The 26849-nt window shown below is 40.4% G+C and overlaps 1 protein-coding gene across 1 annotated transcript in view; it reads right to left on the bottom strand.

Moving 5' to 3' along the window:
- LOC145994374 (MFS-type transporter SLC18B1-like) overlaps positions 1 to 26572 on the bottom strand; it is a 91873-nt gene extending 65301 nt beyond the window's left edge. Inside the window, exons 1-2 of the mRNA XM_083130487.1 lie at positions 26379 to 26572; positions 13005 to 13100 (exon numbers count right to left, since the gene is read on the bottom strand). Coding sequence (XP_082986613.1) covers positions 13005 to 13100; positions 26379 to 26486 — 204 coding nt within the window. The 5' untranslated portion in view covers positions 26487 to 26572. The remainder of the gene's footprint in view (positions 1 to 13004; positions 13101 to 26378) is intronic.
- Positions 26573 to 26849: the final 277 nt, after the last annotated feature.

Raw genomic sequence — 26849 nt, 5'->3', positions numbered from 1 at the left:
ATATTTGATGAAACTGTCAAGTGTCCAGTGTGCAATCAATACTTCACAAACGAGAATCGTAAAGTGTTTCACCATTCGCACACACACGGTCGTTTCATCAGCGGAATCTGTAATGCTTGCAACCTCAAAATTCAAAGGCCCAAATTTGTCCCCATATTTTTTCATAATGAATCGAATTACGATTTTCATCACTTAATTCGGAAACTTGGATATGACACACAAAAAATAGATATTCTTGCTCAAAATGAAGAAAGATACATTTATATAAGTAAGAAAGTTAAGATTTCGGGGACAAATGAAACCATAGAGATGAGGTTTCTTGACTCATTCAGATTTCTCTCTGCAAGTTAGGACGCACTAGCAAGTAAACTCTGTGACGAACAATTCAAAATTACGAAAGCTAGTTTTTCCAACATAGATATAAAACTGATTAGAAGTAAAGGGATTTATCCGTATGAATACGTAAACAATGAATCTAAATTTAATGACGAAACTCTCCCTCCTCAAAACGAATTCTTCAGTCAACTGAGAAAAGCAGGAATTACAGACAAAGAATACGAACATGCACAACTGATGTAGGATAAACTAGAATGTAAAACATTCGGAGATTATCACAATGCATACTTGAAATTAGACGTAACAATACTTGCGGATGTTTTTCAAGCATTCAGGAAAACGTCAATGTCTATTTACAAGTTGGACCCTGCGCATTTCTTCAGCCTCCCGGGATTAGCGTGGTCTGCAATGTTGTTGCAAACAAAAATTAAGTTAGAATTATTAACAGATGTAGACATGTTACTTTTCATCGAGAGAGGGATTCGAGGTGGGATGGTGCAATGTGTACAGAGACATGCAGAAGCCAACAACATGCACATGGAAGAAAAATATGATGCAAATAAACCATCGAATTACATTTTTACATCGACGTTAATAATCTCTATGGATATGCTATGGTACAGAAACTTCCTTATGGAGGTTTCAAATGGATAGAAACAACTTCCATAAATATTATTGATTTTGACGATTGTGAATTTGGTTTCTTTGCAGAAGTGGATATTGAATTTCCAGACAATTTGCATGATATTTTTTCCGATTTACCACCAGCACCCGAACTTAAATGTCCGCCTAATTCTAATCAACGCAAGCTTTTATTAACTTTGGAGAAAAAAGAAAGATATGTTCTCAATTACAAAAGTCTTCAGTTTTTGATTGCGATGGGTGTTAAAGTATTGGATATTAGAAGAGTCCTCAGGTTTAAACATTCCGAGTGGCTCAAACCATACATTGATACAAACACACAACATAGAACAGTTGACACTTCGGATTTAGACAAAGATTTTTTCAAATTGATGAATAATGCTGTATATGGTAAGACAATGGAGAACGTGAGAAATCACGTGGACGTGAGATTAGTTTCATCTGAAAATAAATGCAGTAAGTTGGTAGCTGATCCTAGATTTAAATCACGAAAAATTTACAACGAGCATCTGTCACTTTTCAATCTAGATATAAAAGTGATAAAATTCCGAAAACCAATTTATGTGGGAGCAACAGTTTTAGATTTATCGAAACTTCACATGTTTCAATTTCACTACAATGTTATGCATCCTTTCTACAACGATAGCATTTCATTACTTTACATGGACACCGACAGTTTTATTTATAACATTAAAACAGCCAATCTATATGAAGATGTAAAAAATCCGTCCTTGCTTGATTATTATGATACTTCTTCCTACCCTCAACCAAACAGATTTGGAATTCCATCTAGTAACAAAAAAGTTCTAGGTAAATTGAAAGACGAGTGTAACGGAGACATCATTCTCGAGTTTGCCGGTTTGCGTTCCAAAATGTATACATTTAGAACTGCGAGCAGCATCACGAAGAAAGCTAAAGGTGTTGGTAAAAATACTGTCCAAAACAAACTTTCATTTCAAGACTATATTGATTGTGTGAAGGAATTGAAGAAGCAGCTACGATTGGAAAAATAATCCAAAGTGTAGACCATGTGATTACAACAAACAAAGTTAGGAAAGTAGCATTAGATCCACATGATGATAAAAGATGTATTTTGTCTTGTGGGATCCACACGTTGCCTTGGGGGCACTATCGTTTAGATATTACTAAGAAATGCATACAATGCACTTAAAAAAAAAACTTATGCCTGGCAATATTTCTATCAACACAAGCATATAAAATAACCATGCCTATGAACCTGTTTGGCTTCAGGAAACAAGCTATGGAAGTGCCCGTCCAGCCTACGTCGTCGTCGAGTTTCAACGAACTCCTGCCTTCCATGCTATCTAAACTTAACGGTCTGTTAATTATACACTTGAATAGCATCCTGACACAGTACGACGAGGATGTGGGCAAAACATTCTATGTATTCAACAACAACTTTGATTATTACCGGTTCCACATCTCCGGCAAACTTAAGTTCAACATGAACCCCGAGAACAAAGGGGAGGCCAAGGTTTCCTCTGGCAAGTACATCTATCGCATCAAGCATGATAGGATGGATGCGACTACAACGTACGATGTCTCTGCTGGCGATCGCCTGTACGTGGAGCTCTTGGACGACTACGATAAACTCATCCCTCTTTTTGTGGAGATGCGAATCACCTACCCTATAATAAATAACCACAGTGGTAACAATGCCTAACGATATTTTTGGTCACACCAAACGCGATGACCACGGCGACGAGCTTCTCATGCTCGACGTCAGGGTCAAGAAGTTGCGAAGCGACCTGCAGGCCCTGCAGTTCACGCTCAACTCCAGCCTCCAGACCGAGATAGCTAGCCTACAGTCTCAGTGCCTGGACCCCGTACTCAAAATTGACGCCGAGCTTAAATCGCTGCTGCAAAAGTACACCGACCTCGCGTCAATAGACAACTTCGATAACTTGGCACTGAGCGTAGGCAAGCTCCAAAACGAACTTGTGAAGCTGCAGCAAGCGCAAACTTCTGACGTGGAACAGCTAAAGCGACAGTTGCAGGACCAAACGAACACCATCCAGACTGAACTGCAAAACATTATCCAGAGTATAAAAACTCAAGATGACTACGATAGCGTGAATGCCAGTATTGCCAAATTGCACGAACAGTTTCAATTGTTCGAAATTCCTACGTTGGAAAGCATCAAGGCTGAGATTCAAACGGACGCTTTGCATGCAGCCATCAAAAAAGTCAAAACAGAACTCAAAAAGCTACAGGACTTCATCGACAATCTACCTTCGCCCAGCGAGCTGAATGCCATTGCCCGTAGCGTGGCCAACACAAAACTCCAACTTGAGACCTACGAGGATTTCGGGAAGCTGCAAGGCACCATAGCCCATATTGAGGATGCTCTCGCCGTCATCAAAAATGATCTGGCAAACGTACACGAAGCACTGGAATCCAAACTGCCTGGCATCAGGGATACTCTGGCCAGCGTCCAACAGCAGATCACCAAGTTGGAAAATCTAAACACCGAATCAGAGTTGTCGCATTTTCATCACTTGATCGACGACATACAGGCTAAGTTGGAAACTTTGCAACAATCCACCCCCACCCTGGACGACATAACGCAATTACAAGAAGGCATACGCGCTGCTGTTCCTGCCTCGGAGTTGGAAGCGATGAAAAAAGCTTAGGAGTCGCTCCAAAACACGGTGGCCACCCTGCCTACCTCGCATGAACTGAAAAGCGTGAAGAGGGCTCTCAACCGAATACTCAAATCGGACGATATCAAAAACATCCAAACCGAAATTGAATTGCTTCGGGAGTCTGTTGCAACCTTGCCCACCAACCAGATCATCAGCGAGCTACATGCCTTGTTTGCGGAAATTAGAACCCAGGTCCACGACCTCGCAACCCAGAGCTCCAAGTTGACACTCGTGGAAAGTCTACAGCAGATTATCGCCAATGTGAAAGAGCAAATTGGCAGCATCGAGGCGAGCCAGGAATCGGCCATAGCCAATTTCAGTACCCAACTACATGACTTAAACGAAAAATTCAAGAGGCTAATTGTTGATATGAAGATCAAGCCCGATTACGACACTGTTGTCCGTGCTATCGAGGAACACCTGGAATCGGTGAACGGTAGATTGGAGGATGTGGAGAGCGAGGTTCGAACCAATGTAAACAGCATCGACAGTCTCAAGTACACCGTTGTCATCGAACTGTACAGCATTCCAAACAGGGAATTTTCCTCGCTCTTCCATCCGGGTGCCAAACTCTACATGCTGACTCCTGCCAAAGCCTATCACCAGTTTTTCATCGCTGGCACACTTCAGTTCGTCAAGGTTTCATACGCCTCACGCAACCCACTACCCAACCATGACCGTGACGAACATCAGTGACGAGCCTAAAATGAGTGGAGTTGGTTGATTTCACCCACCCCGAGACTCGCGAGACTGCCTATGCCGAAGATGATACTCAAATTATCGACATAGAAATAGGTCATAAGCTGTACATAGAAAACCCGGCATTGTCAGCAGCCAGAAATCCCATCTAAGCTATATTCTTATTTTCGCGCAATGTCTAGGCAGGCTATTGTGAACGAGCTGCACAAACCTGCACGGCGAAACTACAAACGACTGGCGGTAGTGACCAAAGGCATAGACGACTTGTGGGAAGCTGACCTTGTGGAAATGAGCGGTGGCAATCTAAAAATTTTACATAAAATCAACAAGGGATACAAGTATCTTCTTACTGTTATAGACACATTTTCAAAATTTGCGTGGGCTTTACCCCTCAAGGCAAAAACAGGAACCTGCGTAGTGGAAGCATTCAAAACTATTTTCGATGAAAGTGGCAGGCGACCTCGATTTCTTCACACAGACAACGGAAAAGAATTCTACAACTCTGTTTTTCGGCAATTTATTCAAAAACGAAATATTCAACATTACTCCACTTTTAGTCACATCAAAGCCAGCATAGTGGAACGTTTCAACCGAACTCTCAAAACACGGATGTGGAAACAGTTCACGCTTCAGGGGAATTACAAGTGGCTCGACATGCTTCCGGAACTCGTTAACAGCTATAATCACAGTTTGCACCGCACGATAAACATGAAACCAGCTGACGTCAATAAATCTGACGAGCGACGTTTAATTTCTACGGTTTATTGACAAAGTACAAATTTACGAGCAAGAAACCGAAATACAAAATTGGATATCAGGTAAGAATCAGTAAAGTTAAGTGTGCGTTCGAAAAGGGCTTCACAAAAAATTGGAATACGGAACTTTTCACCGTAGTTCGAGTCTTATCCAGAAACCGTCACACGTATATAATAAAAGATAATCGCGACGAAATTCTGAAAGGAAGATTTTACGAAGAGGAACTTTCTAAAACAAAATACCTCGACACGTATCTTATTGAAAAAGTATTACGTAGAAAAGGTGACAAACTGTTGGTGAAATGGCTGGGACTCGAGGAAAAAAGTTGGATAGACGCAAACGACGTGATTGTGTAACGGGTGCTTGGGACGTGGTACGGCGACTGCCAGATTTTCCCTCGGAACGTCAGGATAGGAAAAATGGCGAGCTTCTACCCGACAACATTCGCAGTCTTATTGTTGGACCTTCTGGTTGTGGAAAAACAACGTTACTTATTGATAATTTTCTTCTTGCACCCAACTTGTTAAACTGGAAGAACAGTCACCTGTATGTTTTCTCTAAAAGTTTGGAGCAATCAAAGTATCGCCAGCTGTCGAAACTGTACGAGGGACTAGGCATAGCTATATCTGCTTCTGAAGTGATACCACTAGACTGCTGTCTCGAAAATTCGGTGGTAGTTTTTAACGATGTGATCCTGGAGAACCAAAACGAAATTCGAAATACTCAGGGTCGGCACAGAGGCATGGACTGCTTCTACCTTGCTCAGACTTTTTCCAAAATCCCCAAGCAGCTACTCCGAGACAATGCTAATTTCATTTGTTTGTTTCGTCAAGACTACACCAATTTGAAACACGCTTACGATGATTATGTAGGTGGGGACATAAACTACAATCAGTTTTCCAAATTTTGCTCTTCATGCTGGAACCAAGATGATTTCGGATTTGTCACAATAGACATGACGAGGAAACCCAATAACGAAAAAATACAGAAACAAAATTAATAATTTTCTAAACGTTGCAACGTTACAAGAAACGTCTTGATCTATTATAAATAACTACATACAAAAAAATGAAACGCAAATTTGCAGACAACCTGAAACTGCGTAGCTACCTGGCAAAACGGTTTAAGGGTTGGAAATCCGAGAATCGCGGAATTTACGAAGAGAAAAAGCGTCAGGACCAACCTATGATCGATGCCATCAGTGGACTTGGTAAATAAATCAAAGATGTCACCGAGCAAAACAAAGAGTTAATCAACGAGCTTGTGCCACTTACTCCTCGAAATTATACCATACCCACACCGATATCCAGCATTCACACTACTCCGTTCGAACTTGCTCCGGTTTCAAGACGTCAGGCCCTAGGCAGTACCTCTTCGGACAAGCTAGTCGAGCTGGGTCCGTTGGCGAGGGATTACCTAAGCACTGGGAAATTCGAAAAAGACGAGGTATTCGGATTGTACCCGACCATTGAACATAACGAGGGTGTGGTTAGGAAAATTGGAAAATCGAAAGTCACCTTCGAGGGTGACGACGTGAAAATCAATTTGGGCGAGAAGAACAGCTGGACTAGGTATCCCGGCACGGTGGGACTGTGGGAACTTATTACTAAGACGCAACCTAAAGATTATACAGACGAGGATTACCAAAATTTTGATCATGACGGACGCTCTGTACCAAAACAACGATGCAACTAAGAATCGTGTGAAATCTAGCAGTGGAGAAAAGTACTGGAACCTCATCAAGCCGATATGGACCCAGCTCAAGACTGGCAGCGGTGTCAAACTCTACAATACCTTGCCCAAGGAGTTTGTTTGGGTAGACGACGTAAGAAAGCTTGTAGATCGATTGCTGGTTATCGCAGGCGAAGAAAATGCAGGCAATCGCAACTTCCGCAACGAGAAGGTGGGCATCATGGACATGATTAGCACCAAGCTTAGCAACTTCATTGTCAACGACAGCAAAGGTAGGGTACCTCATCAAAATCATCAACACCCTGCCTCCCAAATTCTGGAACCGGTCCGGGTACCAAACTCGAACAGCGACTGGAGAGAGGAGACAAGGGAGTGAATCCACTGGATCAGCATGCAAGGACCACGACATTGCTTACAATACTCACACAGATCTCGACGCACGTCATGATGCCGACAGGAAGTTGGAGCATGCAGCTTTCGGGAGACTCGTCAGCAGAGATGCCTCGCTAGGTGAACGGGTTGCTGCATTGGGTACGACCATCGCCATGAACACAAAACGAAAATTGGGGTGGGGGCTGTAAATAAATAACACCCTGTGAAAAAAAGCAACTTTGTATAACCAACCTATTAAGGGGCAAAGCCTTACCTTTTTCACGATATATATAAATAACATACTATAACCATGAAGCCCAAAGGTGTCGTTTACCAAATACCCTACGCAAACCTCAAGTCTCTCGGAGCTCTTGATGGATTGCTCACCAAAAAGCAGCGCGAGAAGAAACATTCCTGCCTGGAAAAAGGTCATGGAATGAAATTGCTGCTTAGCATTCCTCAGTTGAGGAGGTTACAAGGTTCGCGAAAGCAGCAGAAGACTGGATGTTTCATATTCAGCATCCCGGCTATCTTGGCAGCATTGGGCGCTGTAGGCAGCTTAGCAGGAGGCAGTGCCGCCATTGCCAAGACCGTCATCGATGCAAAAGGCCGAGTTGGAAGAGCAGAAACGCCACAACCTGGCTATGGAAAAAAAGGGGAAAGGTGTGACCAAAAAGCGAAACAACAACTCCGAAGCTTTGAAAAAGTTTAAAAAAAAGAAGAGCCCCTGTCCAACTTCGATATTGAATCTTTGATCGAATCGTTGGGGGTCAAGCACTTCAGGGGCGTTTTCATGTCTGATTCTCTACCTTCTGTTGTGAAGAAAAAAGAGTGTGGTGTGGTTAACCTGGACAGTTACGAAAATCCAGGTACACATTGGATATGCTACCTCAAAGCCAACAACAACAAAGCATTTGTTTTCGATTCATTCGGAGGCACGCCACCTGCTGGGTTGGTAAAGTATCTCAGTGTTGCCAACCTCTACTACAATGACGAACGCATCCAGGGTTTCGGCGATGTGAACTGTGGCCATCTCTGAGTTTCCATGCTTGTCTTCCTCTTGCAATTAAATAACCCAACAATCGAGGATTTCCAGAAAGCATTGTGGCACCTGAAGCACTATGGGAGTATTCCATCTCACAAGCGAGACTTCGCTTCTGAAACTCGCATTGCATGACGATATCATCTATCCTAAATCTATTGCTCTTCGTGCATTCTACAGCATGTACCTGATACCTAATGTGACGGTACACAACAATACCATCAAAATTAGCAGCGAAAAAATCAGCATCACCCCTGGCCAGTACAACCTGTCTACCTTTCAGGCTCAATTGCCAAGAAGTGTGCTGCTGTCGCACAATTCTGTAACTCACAGGGTGGAACTGGTGTCTGCCACGGAAACCGTAGACTTGGGTACCATTGGAGAGCTTGTGGGATTCGAGAACAACACAAAGCTTGAACCTGGCATCAAGCACATCGATGCTAACATTCCTAAATTTCTAGCCATCGAGACTCTGAACATACATTGCAATGTGGCAGAAGGTATGATCACCAAATCCGCGGACGGCATCCCAGGAAGTCACAAGCAGACAGGTATTATCGCTACGTTCAAACCAAACTCTGAGTTCATGGAGTCAATTATCTACACACCCTCCCCACCGATATACTTTCCTGTATCTCGTAATCGCATAGACAACATAGAATTGGCAATTACCAACGAGAAGGGTGAGGTGGTTGATTTTGCAGGAGCCACGACCACTGCCGTCGTGGAGATTAACATATAATAAATAACCATCATGGAGCAAATCGAACGTTACGAGTTGCAGTCCTTCCCACCCAATCGTCGCACGTTTGCCAACCTCAACGAAGGGAATCGAGAGATAGAATACGACGTGGACGTCGGGGATGGATTCATTTACCCTCACAGAGCTGATTTGTATATCAAGTTTGATGTTGTGAAGAGAGACAACGGCGAAGCATTTGTTGCCAATGCAAATTTAAGACTTGTAGATAATTTTGTGCCGTACTTATTCTCGCAGGTGGAAGTTAGAAAGCATGGCACCGTCATCGATAGGGTTGACTACCCCGGGATTACCTCTACAGCTGTGGGAACACAAACTCTCCAAGACCGATGCAGCATACTACCAGGCAGGGGGATTCGAAGCAGGTACAAAAATCAAAAACTCAAAGTCACACAGTACTGTTTCCCATGCGCCTGCTTCCTGGCTTCTCCGACTACACAGAGATTTAGTGGAAGGGTGGTTCGCGCGTCACTTTTCGCAGAAGCGCCAACGACAACAATGCGCTGATGCGTTACAGCACCTTGAGTGCAGACGGTTCAGCAATTCCCAATACACTACCTGATCCTGCCAAGTGCATCATCCAGTCCATGGAGCTGCGCATGCCCGTAGTGGAATACGAAACTAACTACGCTCTCAAGTACAAAGCAGACATTTTGAAGAATCCCCAAGTACCCATCCAATTTTACGGTTACCAGTGCGTGCAGAAACCTGCTTCCGGCAACCATTTTGAATTTGACGTGACCATACAGTTTAACAGCATCCGGTACGATATGCCAGAGTTTGTGGTCGTGCTCTTCCAGACGGGGGAGGACAACAACCAAGAAAAAGATTCGACCCAGTTCGACAATTGCAAGATCAAGAACATCTACCTCAAGAATGGCAGGAACGAGATATTCCCACGTGAGAACTACAACCTGAACATTGCAAACAACGACTACCTGAAACTGTACGAGGCATACACCGCTTACAAGAGAGTGCCCTCCGGCAACGTGGACGTGTACTACAACCCCAATGAGTTCATAGCTCGCAGACCCATGTTCGTCATTAACACATCGAAGAGAAAGCAGGTGGTTGTTAACGATCGCACCAACATCAAGATTGTCTGTGAGTTCCACGATGCTCTGCCTGCGAACACACTGTGCAGCGTCATCCTTATTGCAGAGAAAACTTTTGTGTATGATGTCAAGAATGAAAGAGTGACTGAACAGTTTTAAATACAAAAAAAAAATTGGATAATTCTATAAAAATTACACTGACCTTAGATCCAAAACATTCTTCACACATAAAAAAAAAATCACTATCCTATAGAAATTTATTGCAATACTAAGTAGTGCCAACTTCTATTTGTAGGTTAGCTTCGCCTGTGAAATATCATGTGGTGAAATTTTTGTGGAGTAATTTGGCAACACTGCGAGCCTCTCCCACTTTCCAAAAGTAGTCGTGGGAGCACTGAACCTATTGCTACGACATACATCGTGAAAAGGGGGGGCGTAGCCGTTTACGCTGAGGGCCCGTAGGCGTTTACGTTGAGGGCCCCCACCACCTTACCAAAAAGGTCCCAAAATAAGATTGAGCAAAAAATAGGGCTAGAACATCGTCAAATGCTATAAAATCCACAAAAAAAAATCATCAAAATCATCAAAATCATCAAAATATGTCACAACTGAGGTTAAATACTAAGTCCACCTACAAGAGTTGCGTAGAAACAATCATTTTACACTTTGTAGGTTATTTTAACCCGTAAAAGGCTGTAAAAAAGTGAATAGGTTAAGTTATATCACGTAAGATCATGGCATACCTACAAAGAAGAGCTCCGCCACCTTACAAAAAAAGTCCCAAAACAAGATTGAGCAAAAAATAGGGCTAGAACATCGTCAAAGGCAGTAAAATCCATAAAAAAAATCATCAAAATCATCAAAATATGTCACAACTGAGGCTAAATATTAGGCATACCTACAAGGAAGGTCGGTGAAACAATAGGTTTTCACTACTCACATTTCATCCATGTGCAGGCCATTCGGTTTAGCTTGAGCTCTGACCTTCAGTTGCGCAGAAGCCTAAGTCTGAAGCCTGCCGTCAGCGCGACGATGCGAGGTTTCCACTGAGGGCAGAGTTGCTAACTGCCTTAACAATTTCCTATATCCATAATATGACTTCATAGCTTATTGGTAGGTGTGTTCGGTACTTACTGCATTTATATATGTATATATTTTTAAAAAGCAACAGTTTGAGAAGGTGATAGTTTAAGGAAAAGAATGACAGAGGTTTATTTTTGTCGGTGATTAAACCCCTTGCCGAAAGAGACATCCTCCCTCTCCTCCTCTTCCTCTCCAGGGTGGTGGGGTGGAGGCAGATCGTGTTACCACGAGTAAGGTGATTGTTGACCTGTGTTGCTTAGGGTGTTTAATTCAACGGAAGCTGAGGTTTAAACTGGAAAGAATATTGAAGAAAGCAAAGTGATTCACAGTCAGACTAGAGAAATTATCTTAACGTGCATAAGTTTATGAAGAAAGAAGCTGACAGTGATCTTGCGTTGAACGTGAAACAAGTGCAAAAGCGTGTTTCCGCATCTACTGATATATCAGTGAGTACTTTTAAACGAAAATGATCGCTACAAAGTAACTGGGAAGGGATTAGTAACGCCTAACAAAACACGCAGAAGAAAGAAATTTAAAAGTGATGGGGACGAATTTGACAAGTGTGTTATTCGTAGAGCAATTGACGAATTTCACGATCGTGAAGGACAGCTTGTTACTTTAGATTCGTAAGTACTTTTTTTAATGAGACAATAGCATATAGCTTTGCATGATTTTTGTCTAGTAGAATTGTAACTTCCGCGTATTGCAACACTGCTCCTATGAGTCACGTGACGTCTTCTGCGCATTCGCATGCCAGAGCTCAGGCTAAACCGAATGCGCTATTGGCGCATTTCATTAAAAATGATAGATCCTCGAGTTTGGACTCCAATTAAAAATTAACCGGTAGACCTACGTACCAATGAGTTACGTCAAAATTTAGCTTATTCAATTCTGCGTTAATCTTTGCTAACCAATTTTTTTTCGAGTATGCTTTCTATTCTTTATCGTTGTGAGAACAAAAAAAGTGCCGGCTTGTATTAGTTTTGAAAGCGATCGCTCTCTTTGAACATCTATAAATAGAAAACGGTTTGTCCAATAGCGATGCAATTTTAGTACGGTGCAGGCAGAAAGGTTCTAAACACAATTCTTAAATTTCAGATTTTTAAAACTTGTCAAAAAACAGTTCTTATCAATTTTGCGAAACAACGTTTTCTTAGTATTGGGTAGTCCTACAAATACAATATTGGTGTTGTTTTAAAACTCTTTGCATCTGTTTTTCAAATCCATTATCATTGTCAATTCACATTGCGAAACTGATTTTATAAAGATTTTTATTCAACGGAGTAAGGATGTACGTGGAACGTGGCAACACCGCTCGCACTGACTCGCTGTGACTGCGCGCAGTTTCCACGGTTCAACGGACATCGCTATGTTCCTTCCTGTGGGGTTACGTTATGCACAACTCCTCACATAATATCTGCGACACCTATAGGTTTTTTTCTACCGTTACGGCGGCCGATCTTAATGCTGGCTAGGGAAGTGGGGAGCCTGAAGCGACCAATCAAGCACGATAAGAAACGCAGCAGCCAGTAGAACGAGATTCAGGCAGTAGTTCCTCCTCTCGACGTCGTGACTCGCGGCGCCACCGCTGCTGTCTGCGGCGTAATCAACGCTCTCTACTTCCCTTGCCAGAACTAGGACCGGCCGCCGTAAGAGTAGAAAATGCCTATAATCACCGCTGCACAGCCACTCTTGATAACCTGAGTCTGGTATGGACAGGAATGCACTACAGACTGGATGCGTGACGTATGACAAAGGGTGGACATATTTAACAATTATGAGCATTCTAAGAAAAATCTTGAACGCGTAACTGAACAGTATAATTATGCAGCTTTTAATATTTTTTTCACGAACTTTATGAACTGTATATTAATATAGCCAATTGAAATAAGGTTACTCACGTATCGGCCAATCAGAGGGCTGCTTATAAATCCAGTGAGCTCGTAGATGCCGAAAACAAGGCCATACTCTGTAGCGCTGGCTCCCTTCTTCTCTGCCTGTGGAAAAAAAATTACAAATAAGCTTTAACATGCAATGTTAATTGGGCATTACCCATTGTCTGGTGCTTTCGCCCTTTTCCCGCTATTTATATCTGTATCACACAAGGTCAAACGTTTTACATCCCTACCAAAATTACCGCCGATCTCCATGCCGGAGTGGTTAGCACAGCGCCAAGGGTCCCGGGTTCGAATCCCGACCTGGGTGTTCTTTGTGAGTGTGTCTTCATCAATTTCATCACATCTTCTTTCATCCTCATCTTCACAATTAGCCTAAAGTGGCAGAACAGCGAAATCAAAAGAGACTACTAAATCAATCAATCAATCAATTAAACATTGTTGGTAAAATACGAGGGCAACATTATGCTGTCCTCTCAAGCACAGTATCTCGAACAATAGCCATGAATCAAAATTACCATATAAATATTCTATGAAAATTACCATGTCTTTCCCTATCTAAAAATTGCAGTTTTCCGACGTAATGGCTCAGACTCTTTGTACGAAGTCGAGAGTGTCCCGCTTATACGTATAATAAAAGAAAAATTCATAACTTCTAAACAAATTGTCAGAATGATGTGATTGTTGTTTCATTTCAAAGAATTACTCAGAATTTGTTTTCAGCAACACATTCAGTGGTAGTTTCGCATGCGCAGTAGCCAGAATGTCTTGAAAACTGATATTATCAGTTTCTCAGTTGCCATTCGTCATGTGGTCGCCACAAGAGAAGGTGCTTTGTGTTTTAACGTTGTCTGAAGTGAAGTCTGTGACATTTGTGCAGAGACGATTGCGTGCACGTTATAGTTTGGGTGCTAAAGAAGTAGTTCCATCGTACATGTCAATGAAGAAATGGGAAAAACAGTTACGCGAAACCGGTTCATTTCTCAAATCTCGTTAGAGACTCCCTGGACGAGCATTTCAATGGAGAATGGATAGGAAGAGGTTCGAATTTTATTGAATGGCCCCCACGGTCGCCAGACCTCACTGTGTGTAATTTTTTGTTGTGGGGTTGTGATAAGGACAAATTTTACTGTACACCGGTTAGAGATTTGCAAGGCTTGCGTGAAAGAATTGTGGTTGCAGTAAGCAACATTACCCCGCACATGCTTCAAAACGTGTGGCTTGAGGCTGACAACCGGTTTCACATTTGCCGTGCCACTAACGGTTCACATGTGGAAGTGTACTAGTTTTCTTGATTTGTAAAAAACATTTCTGAGTTGTTACATGTTTGTACAAAGTTTGGACAAAAAATATTGGTAAATGAAAAAGTTGAGATTTTTTCTTTTATTATACGTATAAGCGGGACACGCTATATATTAGTATCACCCGGCATGGAAATTTTTACATCAAGTTGACCTAAGTTTCCGTTCTGGTAATTGAACGTCTGGTTAAATAGTTAAATACAATACAACTTGTAAGTACGCAGAAATAGTTGAATGACGAAGAGGCTACTCGTAGTTTTAAAAAATACAATTGTGAGATGTGTAAACTCACTTCTTTTTTGTTCTACTGATTTCTTCCTCCGATTCTACAGAACATACATGCTGTTCATAAATTCCCCGTACCATATTAAAAAACATAGCTCGGAAACTACATGCAATTCCAGCCAACCATAATTTTTCAACCCTCATTGGTCCAAGGATGTTCGAGGTCTTCTGGATAGGCATTTCCCTTGCAGGTGGATGGGCCGTGATGGACCTATTCCCTGGCCACCGCGCTCCTTGGATTTCTTCTTCTGGGGATATGTCAAAGATTGTGTTTACCGCACTCCTGTTCCAGATGTTGCTACTCTCCGAAGAAGAATAACAGAGTATCCTAACTGTTACTGGGACGTGTATAGGCAGAAGTGGATTACCGCCTTGATGCTCTGAGAGCAACTAGAGGGGCGCACATTGAGGTGTATGGTACATAAACGTGAAGAGTTGTAGCTCATTTTGCAATCAACAGCATTGTTTTATTGCATGTAGTTCCCGAACTATGTTTTTTGTAATGGTACCGAGACTTTATGCACACCCTGTATTTCTAATATGTTGTAATAGTGCACATGAGTTAATCACTCACACACTAACCACTCCATCACGAAGGTTGGCTCGTGGAATTAAGATCTCCAAATTTGCATAACAACATCTGCCTTGACAAAAAATTAATGTCAAATAGATAATGAACTTTATATTAATTGAATAACCAAAAAACATGCTGAATATATTTAAGTAGAAGAGTGTGTAAATCTTCTTTAGTACCACACACCATTCATAAGTAAGCATATGATTGGGATAAAAGATTATAATGATGGGATTTGATTTGATTTGCTCTATTTACTTCGTCTTTTGTGCCACTTGTGGCTAATTTGCGAAGATGGGGATGAGTGATGATATGATGAAACTGAGGCATAAACTTTACAAACATCCATGCCCAGGCCAGGATTCGAACCCGGGAAGATTATAATGATTCATAAGCAACTGTACGTTCAATGATTCACTTTATCGTTCTATCCGATTAAAATTTCCCATTTACCGATAAAAATCTATTGCGAATTTTGTACTTTCAACGGAAAAAAGATAGATAAGAGCAGATTTTTTTTTCTATAAATCTTCCACTCTTGGTCCATTCCCGTTTGCTTCTTCATACATCTGCCCTGCGATCCCGAGCTGATGAGACATTAGTGACCTCGGTGGGGTCAGTGTCCCATCTTTCCCCGACATTGAGTCCTCTTATCGCTCCGGAGCCAAATATTGATCTATTTCGTCTTGGTACATGTCAACAAAGATGACGATGCTGAAATGTCAACCGTGGTTGTACTAAATTCTAGAGTTTTCCTGTTTTCATTGCTTTCAGAGCGCTGTCAATAGCTCTGATGAAATCTCTTGTGTCTGCCAACGAGATACCATGATAGATGGCACGGGTGTATCGTGGATCTCAAAAATAATATTTATTGGTATTCAGAGAGGTTAATCAGGACTGGAGCTAAACTAACTAGCTCTGTAGCCTTCTTAAACCCGAAGGTTTATGGCTGCAGAAACACAAGCCTTCCATCTTTCCCTATCCTGGGCAAGATCAATCCAATCTTTTCCATCCTTACTGATTTCCTTTAGGTCCATCTCAACGTTATCCCTCCATCTTCATCTTGGCCTTCCTACAGGTCTCTTGCCATCAGGATTTGCAACAAGAATGCTAAACTCTTCTTTCCTCTCCCATTCGTGCCACAATGACCTGCCCATCTGAGTCTTCTAGATTTTATTATTCTAATAATATATGGACATGAATACAAATTATGTACTTCAAAATTATGTAACCTTCTCCACTCACCCGTCTCCTCATCCCTTTTAGGTCCAAATATTTTTCTAAGGATTTTATTTTCAAATACTTGTAATTTATGTTCCTCGGGACTTGACCTACAGTTTACCATGATATCCTAACAATTATGCATCAGTGGCGTGCCCAAAGGGGGTTGGTTGGGGTTATAACCAGTGCTCGAAAAAGTTTCTTCAAAGCTAGGCGCCAGCTCTGAAAATCAGGCGCCAGGAAACCACCTACTAGCAATTGTGCATACTACGTAGAGTATGTTTCAAAAGTTGCACAATCCAAAATTTGAAAATATATATAATGCAAATCGTAAGAGATTTTTACACCTGGTTTTCTCCACTAAACTAATCCTGTAGGGTATCACTGGGTTCATAAATTTATATTAGCATTTATCTAAAAGCAATTACATTATTTTAAAAATCATTGTTAATTTGCTGAAAACATCTGAGAACTGATTTTCAGCAATAAATACCAACTCAAACAATTTGTGGGATCATTTGTTGGTGTTTGACTGGTTGTAAAACAGTTGCTTTGTGAGGTTCAGCAGAAGCAGGGCATTTTTATTGGAAAACCCCTTGCACATGAGTGTAAGAATGAGCAGTAAAATACTCTTCAGCAATTCACACGCACTGCTCCAATAAATACGCCATGCTGAATCGATTTTTTTTAAAAAAAAAACAGGCACAGTAGCGGCGAAAGAGAGCCAAGGGCAGCCTAGGATTTTCTCAAGAGTCCAATTTCGGCACAAAATCTTGATTTACGATTTTTCACATAAATGTATAGCCAATCCTTAAGACACATGTTGCATGCAACTGTTGGCAATATTTCAACCTGCTAGTGTTGACATATACGGATATATGTCCAAAAAATGGCACTTTTTACTCAACCCATAAAACCGTCAGTCAAAAATTCATCAAATGTTGCACATGACCATTATTGGTCGCAAATGACAGACTGACATGGCATCAGTCATCAGATATCTAATTATGACCCTTCGATAATTTCTTACATATTTTCCTTACTCAGAAGTTCATTTCTTAAAAATTTGAATACTGCTTTCCGTCAGTTATTAATTTATATAATTTTCTGTACTGAGTGAACTGATAATTTAAAGCATTGAAAAATATCTCAATGGATGAGGCTTTATAATGCCAAAAAACCGGTGTAAATATCTCTTACGGTTTTCATGATATACATTTCCAAAGTTTGGATTGTGCGACTTTTGAAACTCCATGTATAAGATGCTGAGCATCACGGTATTCAAAACATCGCTAAATTATTTGAGAAAGCAGGAAATTGAAGACAAAGGGTAAGAAATTGTTACTGACTCTATGGAATGTTCACAACGTTGATAAAAAAAATGCTAACTTACGCTGTAATGCAATTTGAACTTAGAATCGTCAAAATTTTTCGAACCCTGGTTATAACCCCCTCCTTTGGCCCGGTATTCCTAAAAAAGGAACGACAAAAGTAGGAAGAGATTGCAAATGAGAGCTGACTGCCTGAAAAAGTGTACGTAACGTCTCCCTTTCGAAAATCCTCAGCACGCCAGTGACTGCTACGTGTATCAAGCTGATACACAGGATGTCTTCTTTCGTAGGTCCTTTGTATCATATTCATACACAACTTGCAAGCAGTGTGTATAGTTCTTTTACACAGCTCCTTTGAAAACAAAATGTGTGTACAAGTTTCTCTGGAAAGACTGTGCAGTCTTGGTTTCTGAGTTTTGTCATAGATGGCGAAGGAGTGAACTTGTAAAAGCATCTGAAAACTGAAAATAATATATTGTGAAGTTTAACAAATGAAATGTTTTGTATGGAGTGTAGCTCTATATGGTGCGGAGACATGGGTACCAAGAACAAATGAGAAAAAGTGACTGGAAGTTCTGTAAATGTGGCTATGAAGACGAATGTTCCATTGTTGCTTCTTTTCTTAATAACAAAGTAATTATGTACATTTTGTATGTACATGCAATACGTTAAATAATTCTGCAAAAGTGTTTTTCTAACTAACTTTCTACCCTTCTTAAACCCAAAGGTTTATGGCTGTAGCAACAGAATCCGGGCAACATCAAGCCAATCTTTTCCATCCTTACACCATCTCAACGTTATATTCATCTTCGTCTTGGCCTTCCTACAGGTCTCTTACCATCAGGTTTCCCAACAAGAATCCTGTAAACTCTTCTTCCCTCTTCCATTCGTGCCGCAGAGCCTGCCCACCTAAGTCTTCTTGATTTAGTTATTGTAATAATATTTGAACAGGAATACAAATTGTACGCGGTTTAAAATATAAGGCTGCCCATCTTTGATGGAAATCATGTAAGCTTTGCACGGATTTATTTTTGTTAATGGTCATTAATAACTTGTGGTGTCAACCCACTTTATTCAAATGAGAATTTTCAACAGGGACTAAGATATTTTAGTTCAATAGGGTCGACCAGCCATTTGAGGTGGGGGGTTGGTCGTGGCCTATTCTGGCGGCTCCTCACTACAGACCTTGATGTAAACATATTTTATGCTAGTTCACGAAAATCATCATATTGCTCTCCTATTTTTGCTAACCACTTCTTGCTTATTCACACTTTCGTAAGACGATTATATTAATTGGTATACAAAGGGCAGGAGTTCCGTGGCCTTTAAAGATTAGGATATGTACTTTTGCACGTCCAATTAGATTTGAGATAATACGTAAACAGGAAAATACACTTTTTTTTTCTAGTCGTGCATTTCTTAAAAATGAATGCCTTATTATCATATTTGTCGGAAGCACTGATAAGATATCTTGGTGAAAATATTTTAGTATATTCTTGGAACTACGGCAGTCTATACCCTGTCCAGAAACTTGTTTTAGTTTACTTGCTCCAGAGATACTGAGACAGGGTATAGGGGCAGAGAGGCCGGAGCGTGGTGATGATTACATCATCTTCATTGTGATTGTGAATTTGTGGAGCCTTGGTTCTGCTTCCTAAAATGCCTTCACGAAATTTTTCAATGGTGCAGTAATGGTAACCTGAAATTTACTACAAATATTTATACTTCATTTGTATTTCGGTAAATTTCACATTCATAGCTTAAGTACTTTAGTGCAATTAAGAAAAAAGCCCCTTGTATTGAGTTTGTGTAAGTTTCAATAGTGACATTATATCGCTTTAATGTTGTAAATGATAGCTAAAACTAGAATCAACTTTGAGCAAAATGTAAGATATTATATTTTCACTTTCTGACAGCACGTCCCGAGAGCTCTCCGTGCCTGAACTCAGCAACTTTGGCTAGAAACTGCAAACGCGGTGTGAGCCGTCATAAAATACAGAAGCTCTCAGTGCAGCCGTAATTTTAAGGAGAGTCTCATAACTCTACTGCGAACGGGGATTGGACAGCTACCGTGACGTACCAATCTTTAGCTCCGAGAAAAAAGCGTCACAGCGTCCAGTCCCGATTAGCCTTTCTGACCATAATGTTCATCTAAAGCAAACTTTGACATACATTAAACTGTAGGTCCAGACCTATCAGCAACTCAGCATCAAGTGAATTTAAAACAACTTTTTTGTCAACAGTTTCGGAGACCAAAGAATTTATGTTAATCTCGTGAATGACGTCAGAATCCCTCACCGATTATATGAAGCCATTTCTTAAAACAACATACAACTATCGAACCAGAAAGTTATGGTGAAAATATGTATGAAAAGTTCTGTCCTTTGACTTTTCTGAAGAATTTACTCAATCTAGTTTACTTAACTTTAAGATCTGAAGATTAACCTTGAACTTAGTTTTGCCTCTTTCATAAGTGACCTCCTTCGGTCATTTACATCTATACCGTGATTGATACGATGCGATAACGACATTATGTCAAACCACTTGACCTACAGACACAGAGTAATGTGTTAAAACTGGTGGACAAATGTCTTCAATGGAATTTATGTTAACGTGGTACAGTGCTTGAGTTAATAATAACGCGATCTTAACTGTGAATGTTAGGCTATTCTAGGGTCATTAAATGATCTCGAAAAGTGTTAAGCATGTGAAGATGAAATGTGCGAGAAATAAATAGAACGCAAATCACGCATGAGCATTGCTGAGATCAGCGAGCGTTCCGTCCGGTGTGAGCTTTCCGCGTGCCCACTTCACGAACGCGACAGTCGGAGCCTCCTGTCACCAAGCCCAAGTACCGCTGATAGCTCTACAGCCCTCACGTGATTTTTCAGTCCAGTATTTTAACCGGGGTACTAATCTATGTGGCAAAGTACAAAGGAAGCTGCACCAGGTCACGTCAGTGCTCCAATACAAACAATTATTCCTTGAAGAAACGAAGGTAAGCATTTTGAATGCCAACAATTGAAAGTCAAGTGGAAGGATATTGACGCCAGTGTGGTTACCGTAATGTAGTGTCGGTTTCCTTTGATACGTGTAGCAGTATTAGTGTTGTGTGGCGAAATGCAAAGTGCAAGTGGCGCTTATAATCGAAAAGGAAAAAGAAAAGAGAAAAATATTTCGGAAATACTAATGAAATAAGAGTAATTTTTAGGTTCCGAAAGGGTGTCTAATTCAAATGTCTTGATCAGTAGTCCTCCGATCGAAACCCCGAAAATTAGATCCACGGGTTTAACCGGCACTCAACTAGGAAAAAAATAGATGTTACATTAGCCTCCCCGATGGCGCAGTAGTAGGTAGCGTCGTCGCCTTGTGATCAAGGGGTCCCGGGTTTAATACCCAATAGAGGCACATAGTGGTTCGGATTCCACTTTAAACTGTAGGTATATTATTTTCTAAACATAGCATTATAATGCTGACCAGTGGTGCTGGAAATCAAAATTTCATAAAAAGATGCCGGAGAGTGTGACCACTTGGAACAACTCTTGTAACACAGGTTAGTACTCGTTATGAATTATAAATATAACTTACTGCATGCTAAAGCACGTACGTGCGTAAAGCTAAGCGGGACGTTACGGACGAAATTGTCGGCATCCACGCCGTGCCTCGCCGCTCTGCAGTACGCATCATCTCGGCCCCGAGCCAAACTGAACTCACTGTATTACATTTGATAAGAGTTGGTTATTCTGTACGAAGATTGACTTTCAATTGTTTACTTTCATTATTTAGATAATAAATATATCGTCCCAATGATTGGAAAACCTGTGCTAATGTGATAACAAAAACTCAGACTAAAATGTTAAAAAAATTCATCTTTCTTAACTAACAGTTTCTGTGAAAACGAACATGAGGGAATGGCAATTAAGCTAACATTGTCCAGATAGAAAATTGAAACTCTTATTAAGGCACTCCAAAGTAAATTTGCCTGCGCGCGTTTATGACTTCGGATTTGGAAATGATAGAGAGTTGGTTAGTTTGTTTACGTATTATAATCTGTAACACTTAGTTAAATTCAGAGTTGGAATTTTGAGAGCTTGGCCATAGAATAACCATTTTGCTCCCTCCAAAATATAGTATTTGAATACTTCTGTGTATTCTCTAAAGCAATAAAAATGTTATTTATAAATATATATATGTATATAAATATATACTATTAACATAACATATGCACGCAGAATATAAAATACGAATTGTTTCAAAACATGAAAGTATACAAACATAATAGAAAGTTTATTTTGTACTAATAAAGCATTCCGCACTAAGATGAATAACTGGAAAATAAGTTCTCTATAGGGTAAAGTCTATATAAAATGTTCATTCTGCCATCTACTGACTAATACAGAAACTAAAACTATATATCTATGTATATCACTCATGCATCTAATAGCAGAAATAAATGAAACCTAACTTGTCTAACTTATTCACGTGTTTTATCTACTACAGAGCATTCCCTGACATTCGCTACGAGACTCGGCGTCAAGCGACCCGGCATCAGGGCTTGTCTTTTCCGGTGAACGGGTCCGCGACAGTCGCACGCTACAGTCTGTTTTTTTCTCTCTCACTGCCTTCGCTCTCTTTCCCTTTCTGTTGACGTTGCAGACTGACGCCAGTATAATCTTCCCTCGGAAGTTTTGTTGTATCGTGTCCGTGTGTTCAAGATTGTAGCTTGATATGGCACCACAAAAGTTTACATTACAACAAAGGATTTATCTTGTCCAGTGTTACTTCGGAAAGAGGTATTGTGGAAAAGTACGACGACGTTTGGCAACGAAATTTCCTGGTGTTCCCGTTCCACATAGGACCACTATATTAAACCTCGTAAAAAAGTTGGGAGTAACAGGGTCAGTTCTGAATAAAAGTGGAAAGAAAAATGGGGAAATAAAGTATACAAAGAAAATCCGCACACCATCCGTGAGTTAAAAGAGAGTATTGTATGAGAAATAGGGAGAATTACAGTAGACGAACTTGCACGTGTAAATGCCAATTTCCTTAGATGTCAGGAATGTGTTGCAGCAGAGGGACTTCATTTTCAGCACCTTCTGTAGTCAAGGTTAGTACACAATATGACAACTGTAATTTTAATACCCAACTCTAGCGGCTGTCGCTGACCCGTTCACCGGGAATGACAAGCTCTGATGCCGGGCAGCTTTCGGCAGAGTCTCGTAGCGAATGTCAGGGAATGCTCTGTAGATGCGTAAGCCAGTATGTTAGGCAAGTCAAGTTTGAAGCTGTTAGCATACATCTCCAGTTTAACCTATACGCTCGTCTGCGAAACACACAGGTTTATGCACTGTGCTTTGGGGGGTGGGGTGTGCCAACTCAGTGGCGTATTTGTGATTTCATTTTGGGAGTTAGACTTTCTTGGGTATGCAAATTTGTATATATATATATGTTACCAGTCAGCAAACTAAACAATTGCTTTGTGGTTCTAAGTACCTTAAAATATTGCATCTAACTTAGGTAATTAAATCTTTTAATAAAATTCAGAAACACTTAAGAAAACTCAAACTTACAGTCAAAAAGAGATGGATCTAGTAACGCCGAACTTGGCGAAAATTCTACTGCTAAGGTCAAATTCAATGTCCACCTAACCTACTTTCAAGTTTCTTGTGAACACTCTAGTACTTTGCATGTTAATCATCAACACTATGCCGTGAAAACTTAATTGGGAAATAGCCTGCCATTGTTCCGGCTCGGTGAGATTGGTCAATTGCAGAATTGTGTCTTCCTTTAATCCACAAGGCTGCATACTTTTCGTTAGGGAAATCTTAGATGACTGGATCATTAATTGACACGAATGATTTTTCACTTGTGCTTGTTACATATTTCCGGAATTGTATATGATTTCAATTCAATTTTTTATGGGGCTAAAAGCATCCCTGCTTTTGCGGGGGATACTTTTTTTGTGAGGGGGATATCCTTCTCCCCCGTTAATTCGGACACTGGGTTTATGGAAAATATCGTAGCATGCTATCTCTTGCCAGGTGTTTTACAACATTTGAGCCGTAATAAACGCACGGTCACGAAATAAGGCGGATGGCAGAAGTTGGCGCTGTTGCCACGTCGGCGTACAACCCCGTGTGTTAAGAAGCTTAAGAGAATGAAAGATCTCGTTGTAGAGTTGATTTGCTCGAAAGGTCAGGGATGACACAAAAGTTCTGTTCTTTTCGAAATTTTTTAAAAATTAAAATTTTGAAATGAAAGCAGTATAAAGAACTCTGGAAAAAACGAAAGTTGTAAATGGGAACCCACCTTAAAATGAACCAAATTATCAATTTTGTCTTTGAACAACTTTTAAAACGAAGGTTGAAAATTGTCGTTACGAGATATTCAAAACTCAATATGCTGACCAAGGCAGAAATTTATTTTATTATAAAACATAAACTAAACGTAACGTTTCAACCTTCTAGCAAGGTCTTCTTCAGACTCCGCAGCAAGTACAAATGTAACAAGGTACAAAAAAGGACGATATATATACACAAACAATACTCCACTCCAGGCTATTAGAAAGTTGTTCTCGAACATTCTAGCAGAGGAGAGAAGAAGGAAGAAGAATAAAGGAAAAAGAGGGTGAGATAAAAGAGTCCAACCACATTCTAGATGGATGAAAATACGTTTAGCCTTTTAGGTGAAAGTACAGTCGACAAGGGAAAACCACCTGCTAGAATGTTCCAGAACAACTTTCTAATAGTCTGGAGGGGAATAATGTTTGTGTATATATATCGTCCTGTGTTGTACCTTGTTACATTTGTACTGGTGCAGAGTCTGAAGACCTTGCTAGATGGTTGAAACGTTACGTTTAGTTTATGTTTTATAATAAAATAAATTTCTACCTTGGTCAGCATATTGAGTTTTTCATATCATGGAAACCAGGCTTAATGGTGTTACGAGATATTCTATTGTGTGCAATGCCTCCCCCCTAGAACGCAGCTAAGTAATATCCGCCTTTAGAACTTCCCCCCCCCCTTTGCTAAACATTTTGCTTACATGTCGTTTTGAAGTCAAATTCAAGCGAGTGGCAAATTATCAGAATGACCTTAATATCATTAACTTGGCGTTGACGAAAGCGCTCCTTCGTTCGAATCCTATTCAGGGTAAATATATTTTCGTGGAATTAGGTAGCTCGAACGCATTCATGTTTCCTGGAAGCACAACGGTGCTATATTTTATACAATGCATAGTCCTCCGTCTCTGCGTGTAATAAAACCAATGCATAGATGCTTTGTTTACTTGCAACGTCGTCATTGGTAGGTCATTTATCCCAACACGTTATCGGCATTACAAGCACAACGCGATGATTACATTGACATAACAAATTTTAACTTTTTCTCTGTTAAATGGAAAAGAAAAGGTGATTTTCATAGCATTTTTATCGCTGATTTCAAATCTCTCTACTATTTTTCTCTCTCGGGCTCAGATTTTTTTTAATATATATTTTGTTCTAATGAAATATCACTGTTTTATTGATACTATAATATATGTTACATATTCTGTACACTGGTCTAAAATGTACTTCTAAAGGCTTTTCTGCTGCATTTGGCTTTATGAACATTTCTATTGAGAGTCCAGGAGTAGTCGACTGACATTCGTGGGCTTCATTTACCTTGCTAACTGTTTTCCGTGGTGTATATTTCCTGATGGAAGCGTTCTCCATGTTCGTCACTTGCATCAGGCCCGTACCCAGGTTTTTTAGGGGGGGGGGCAAGCCCGAAGCCTTGACCTTGTATGTATATATATATATATATATATATATATATATAAATAAATTCTTTTATACAGGGAACAGCCTTCTCGGTGTATTTAAATCATTAGAATGATTCTAACCCAATAAACGTGAATGCTGAGATTTTTTAAAATTTTTGCTATTCAGCACCGTTTTTCTTCCACATTTAGATGATCGCGACGATGAGATGAGGGATCATGATATAAAATTGATGAAGGGACACTCACAAACGACACCTATGTCCAGGCCGGGATTTGAACCCTGGATTAAATGGTTTCGTAGCGCGCTGTGCTAACCACTTTGTCACGGGGATCGGTTTGAATGCTATAGATAAGTAGAGAGAGCATTATTTTAAGTATATTAATTGCAATATAAGGGAAGATTTGACACTTGCACTCATATTATGACACTTTATCTATCTCTCCACATTTACTATGTTAATAAAAAAATCAGCAGAACCTGACCACCCACTCCTTTGACAGGAGTAGCGCTATAGCCCTGGGTGTATGGATTCGCCAATGACATTGGTAACGAAATACATGCACCACAGAAATAACGCGTGTATGGATTGCTCTATTTCTATCTCTTGCAGGAATATAAGGGCGCGTAACACTTTATAACGATCTTGTGCGTCACTATTCTCCCGGGTTAACACTATTACTATATCTCGACGAACTACCGAATGTAGATAATCTCTGTAACCTGCACAGTACACTTTTCTTTATCCTAATGGAAATCGCGTGCCATTCATACTATAAACCTTTTCGAGCAGGCCTCATCTCCAGGTCGAAAAGGTTTATGGCACGCGATTTCCATCAGGATAAAAAAAAAATGTGTGCCATTGAACGCAAGCCTACAAGTGTAATACTACTAAATGAAACTACTTACCTCTTGAGGATAAAACGGTGCTTGAAGAGATATGCATATTGCTGTTGCAAAGTTAGCTATTCCAAACACAAAAACCGTCAACCATTGTCTCTTATTAAACTTTGCCATTACAGGAGCGACGTCTTTATCGCTACAAGCCACATTGGTGTAAGCAAGACTGATGCGCAGTGCTGCCCTCTGTTGTCAAATGAAGCAGTCGACGGGATGAAGCAGCTATTCTTGATTCTGTACTGCCAAAGGTCATTCTGGTATCGTTATTCGTCTAGCTTCCTGCATTTCTTAGTAGAAGAATTGACAGGAAATGCATACATTCAGTGTTAACTTATTGTTTAGTTTCTTTTAGGAAAAAGCACGTCGAATCATGTGTTTGTTTGGTCTGCTTTGTTGAAACATACATTTGCAAGTTTACAAGGAACAGTGCGTGTGTTTGTTTGTCTCTTATTAAACTTTGCCATTACAGGAGCGACGTCT

The sequence above is a fragment of the Lepisma saccharinum genome, chromosome 10 (genome assembly GCF_977018435.1).
Source record: "Lepisma saccharinum chromosome 10, izLepSacc3.1, whole genome shotgun sequence".
Lineage (NCBI taxonomy): Eukaryota > Metazoa > Arthropoda > Insecta > Zygentoma > Lepismatidae > Lepisma > Lepisma saccharinum.
The sequence above is the reverse complement of the archived record's forward strand: the minus strand, read 5'-3'. Positions and strand labels throughout refer to the sequence as shown.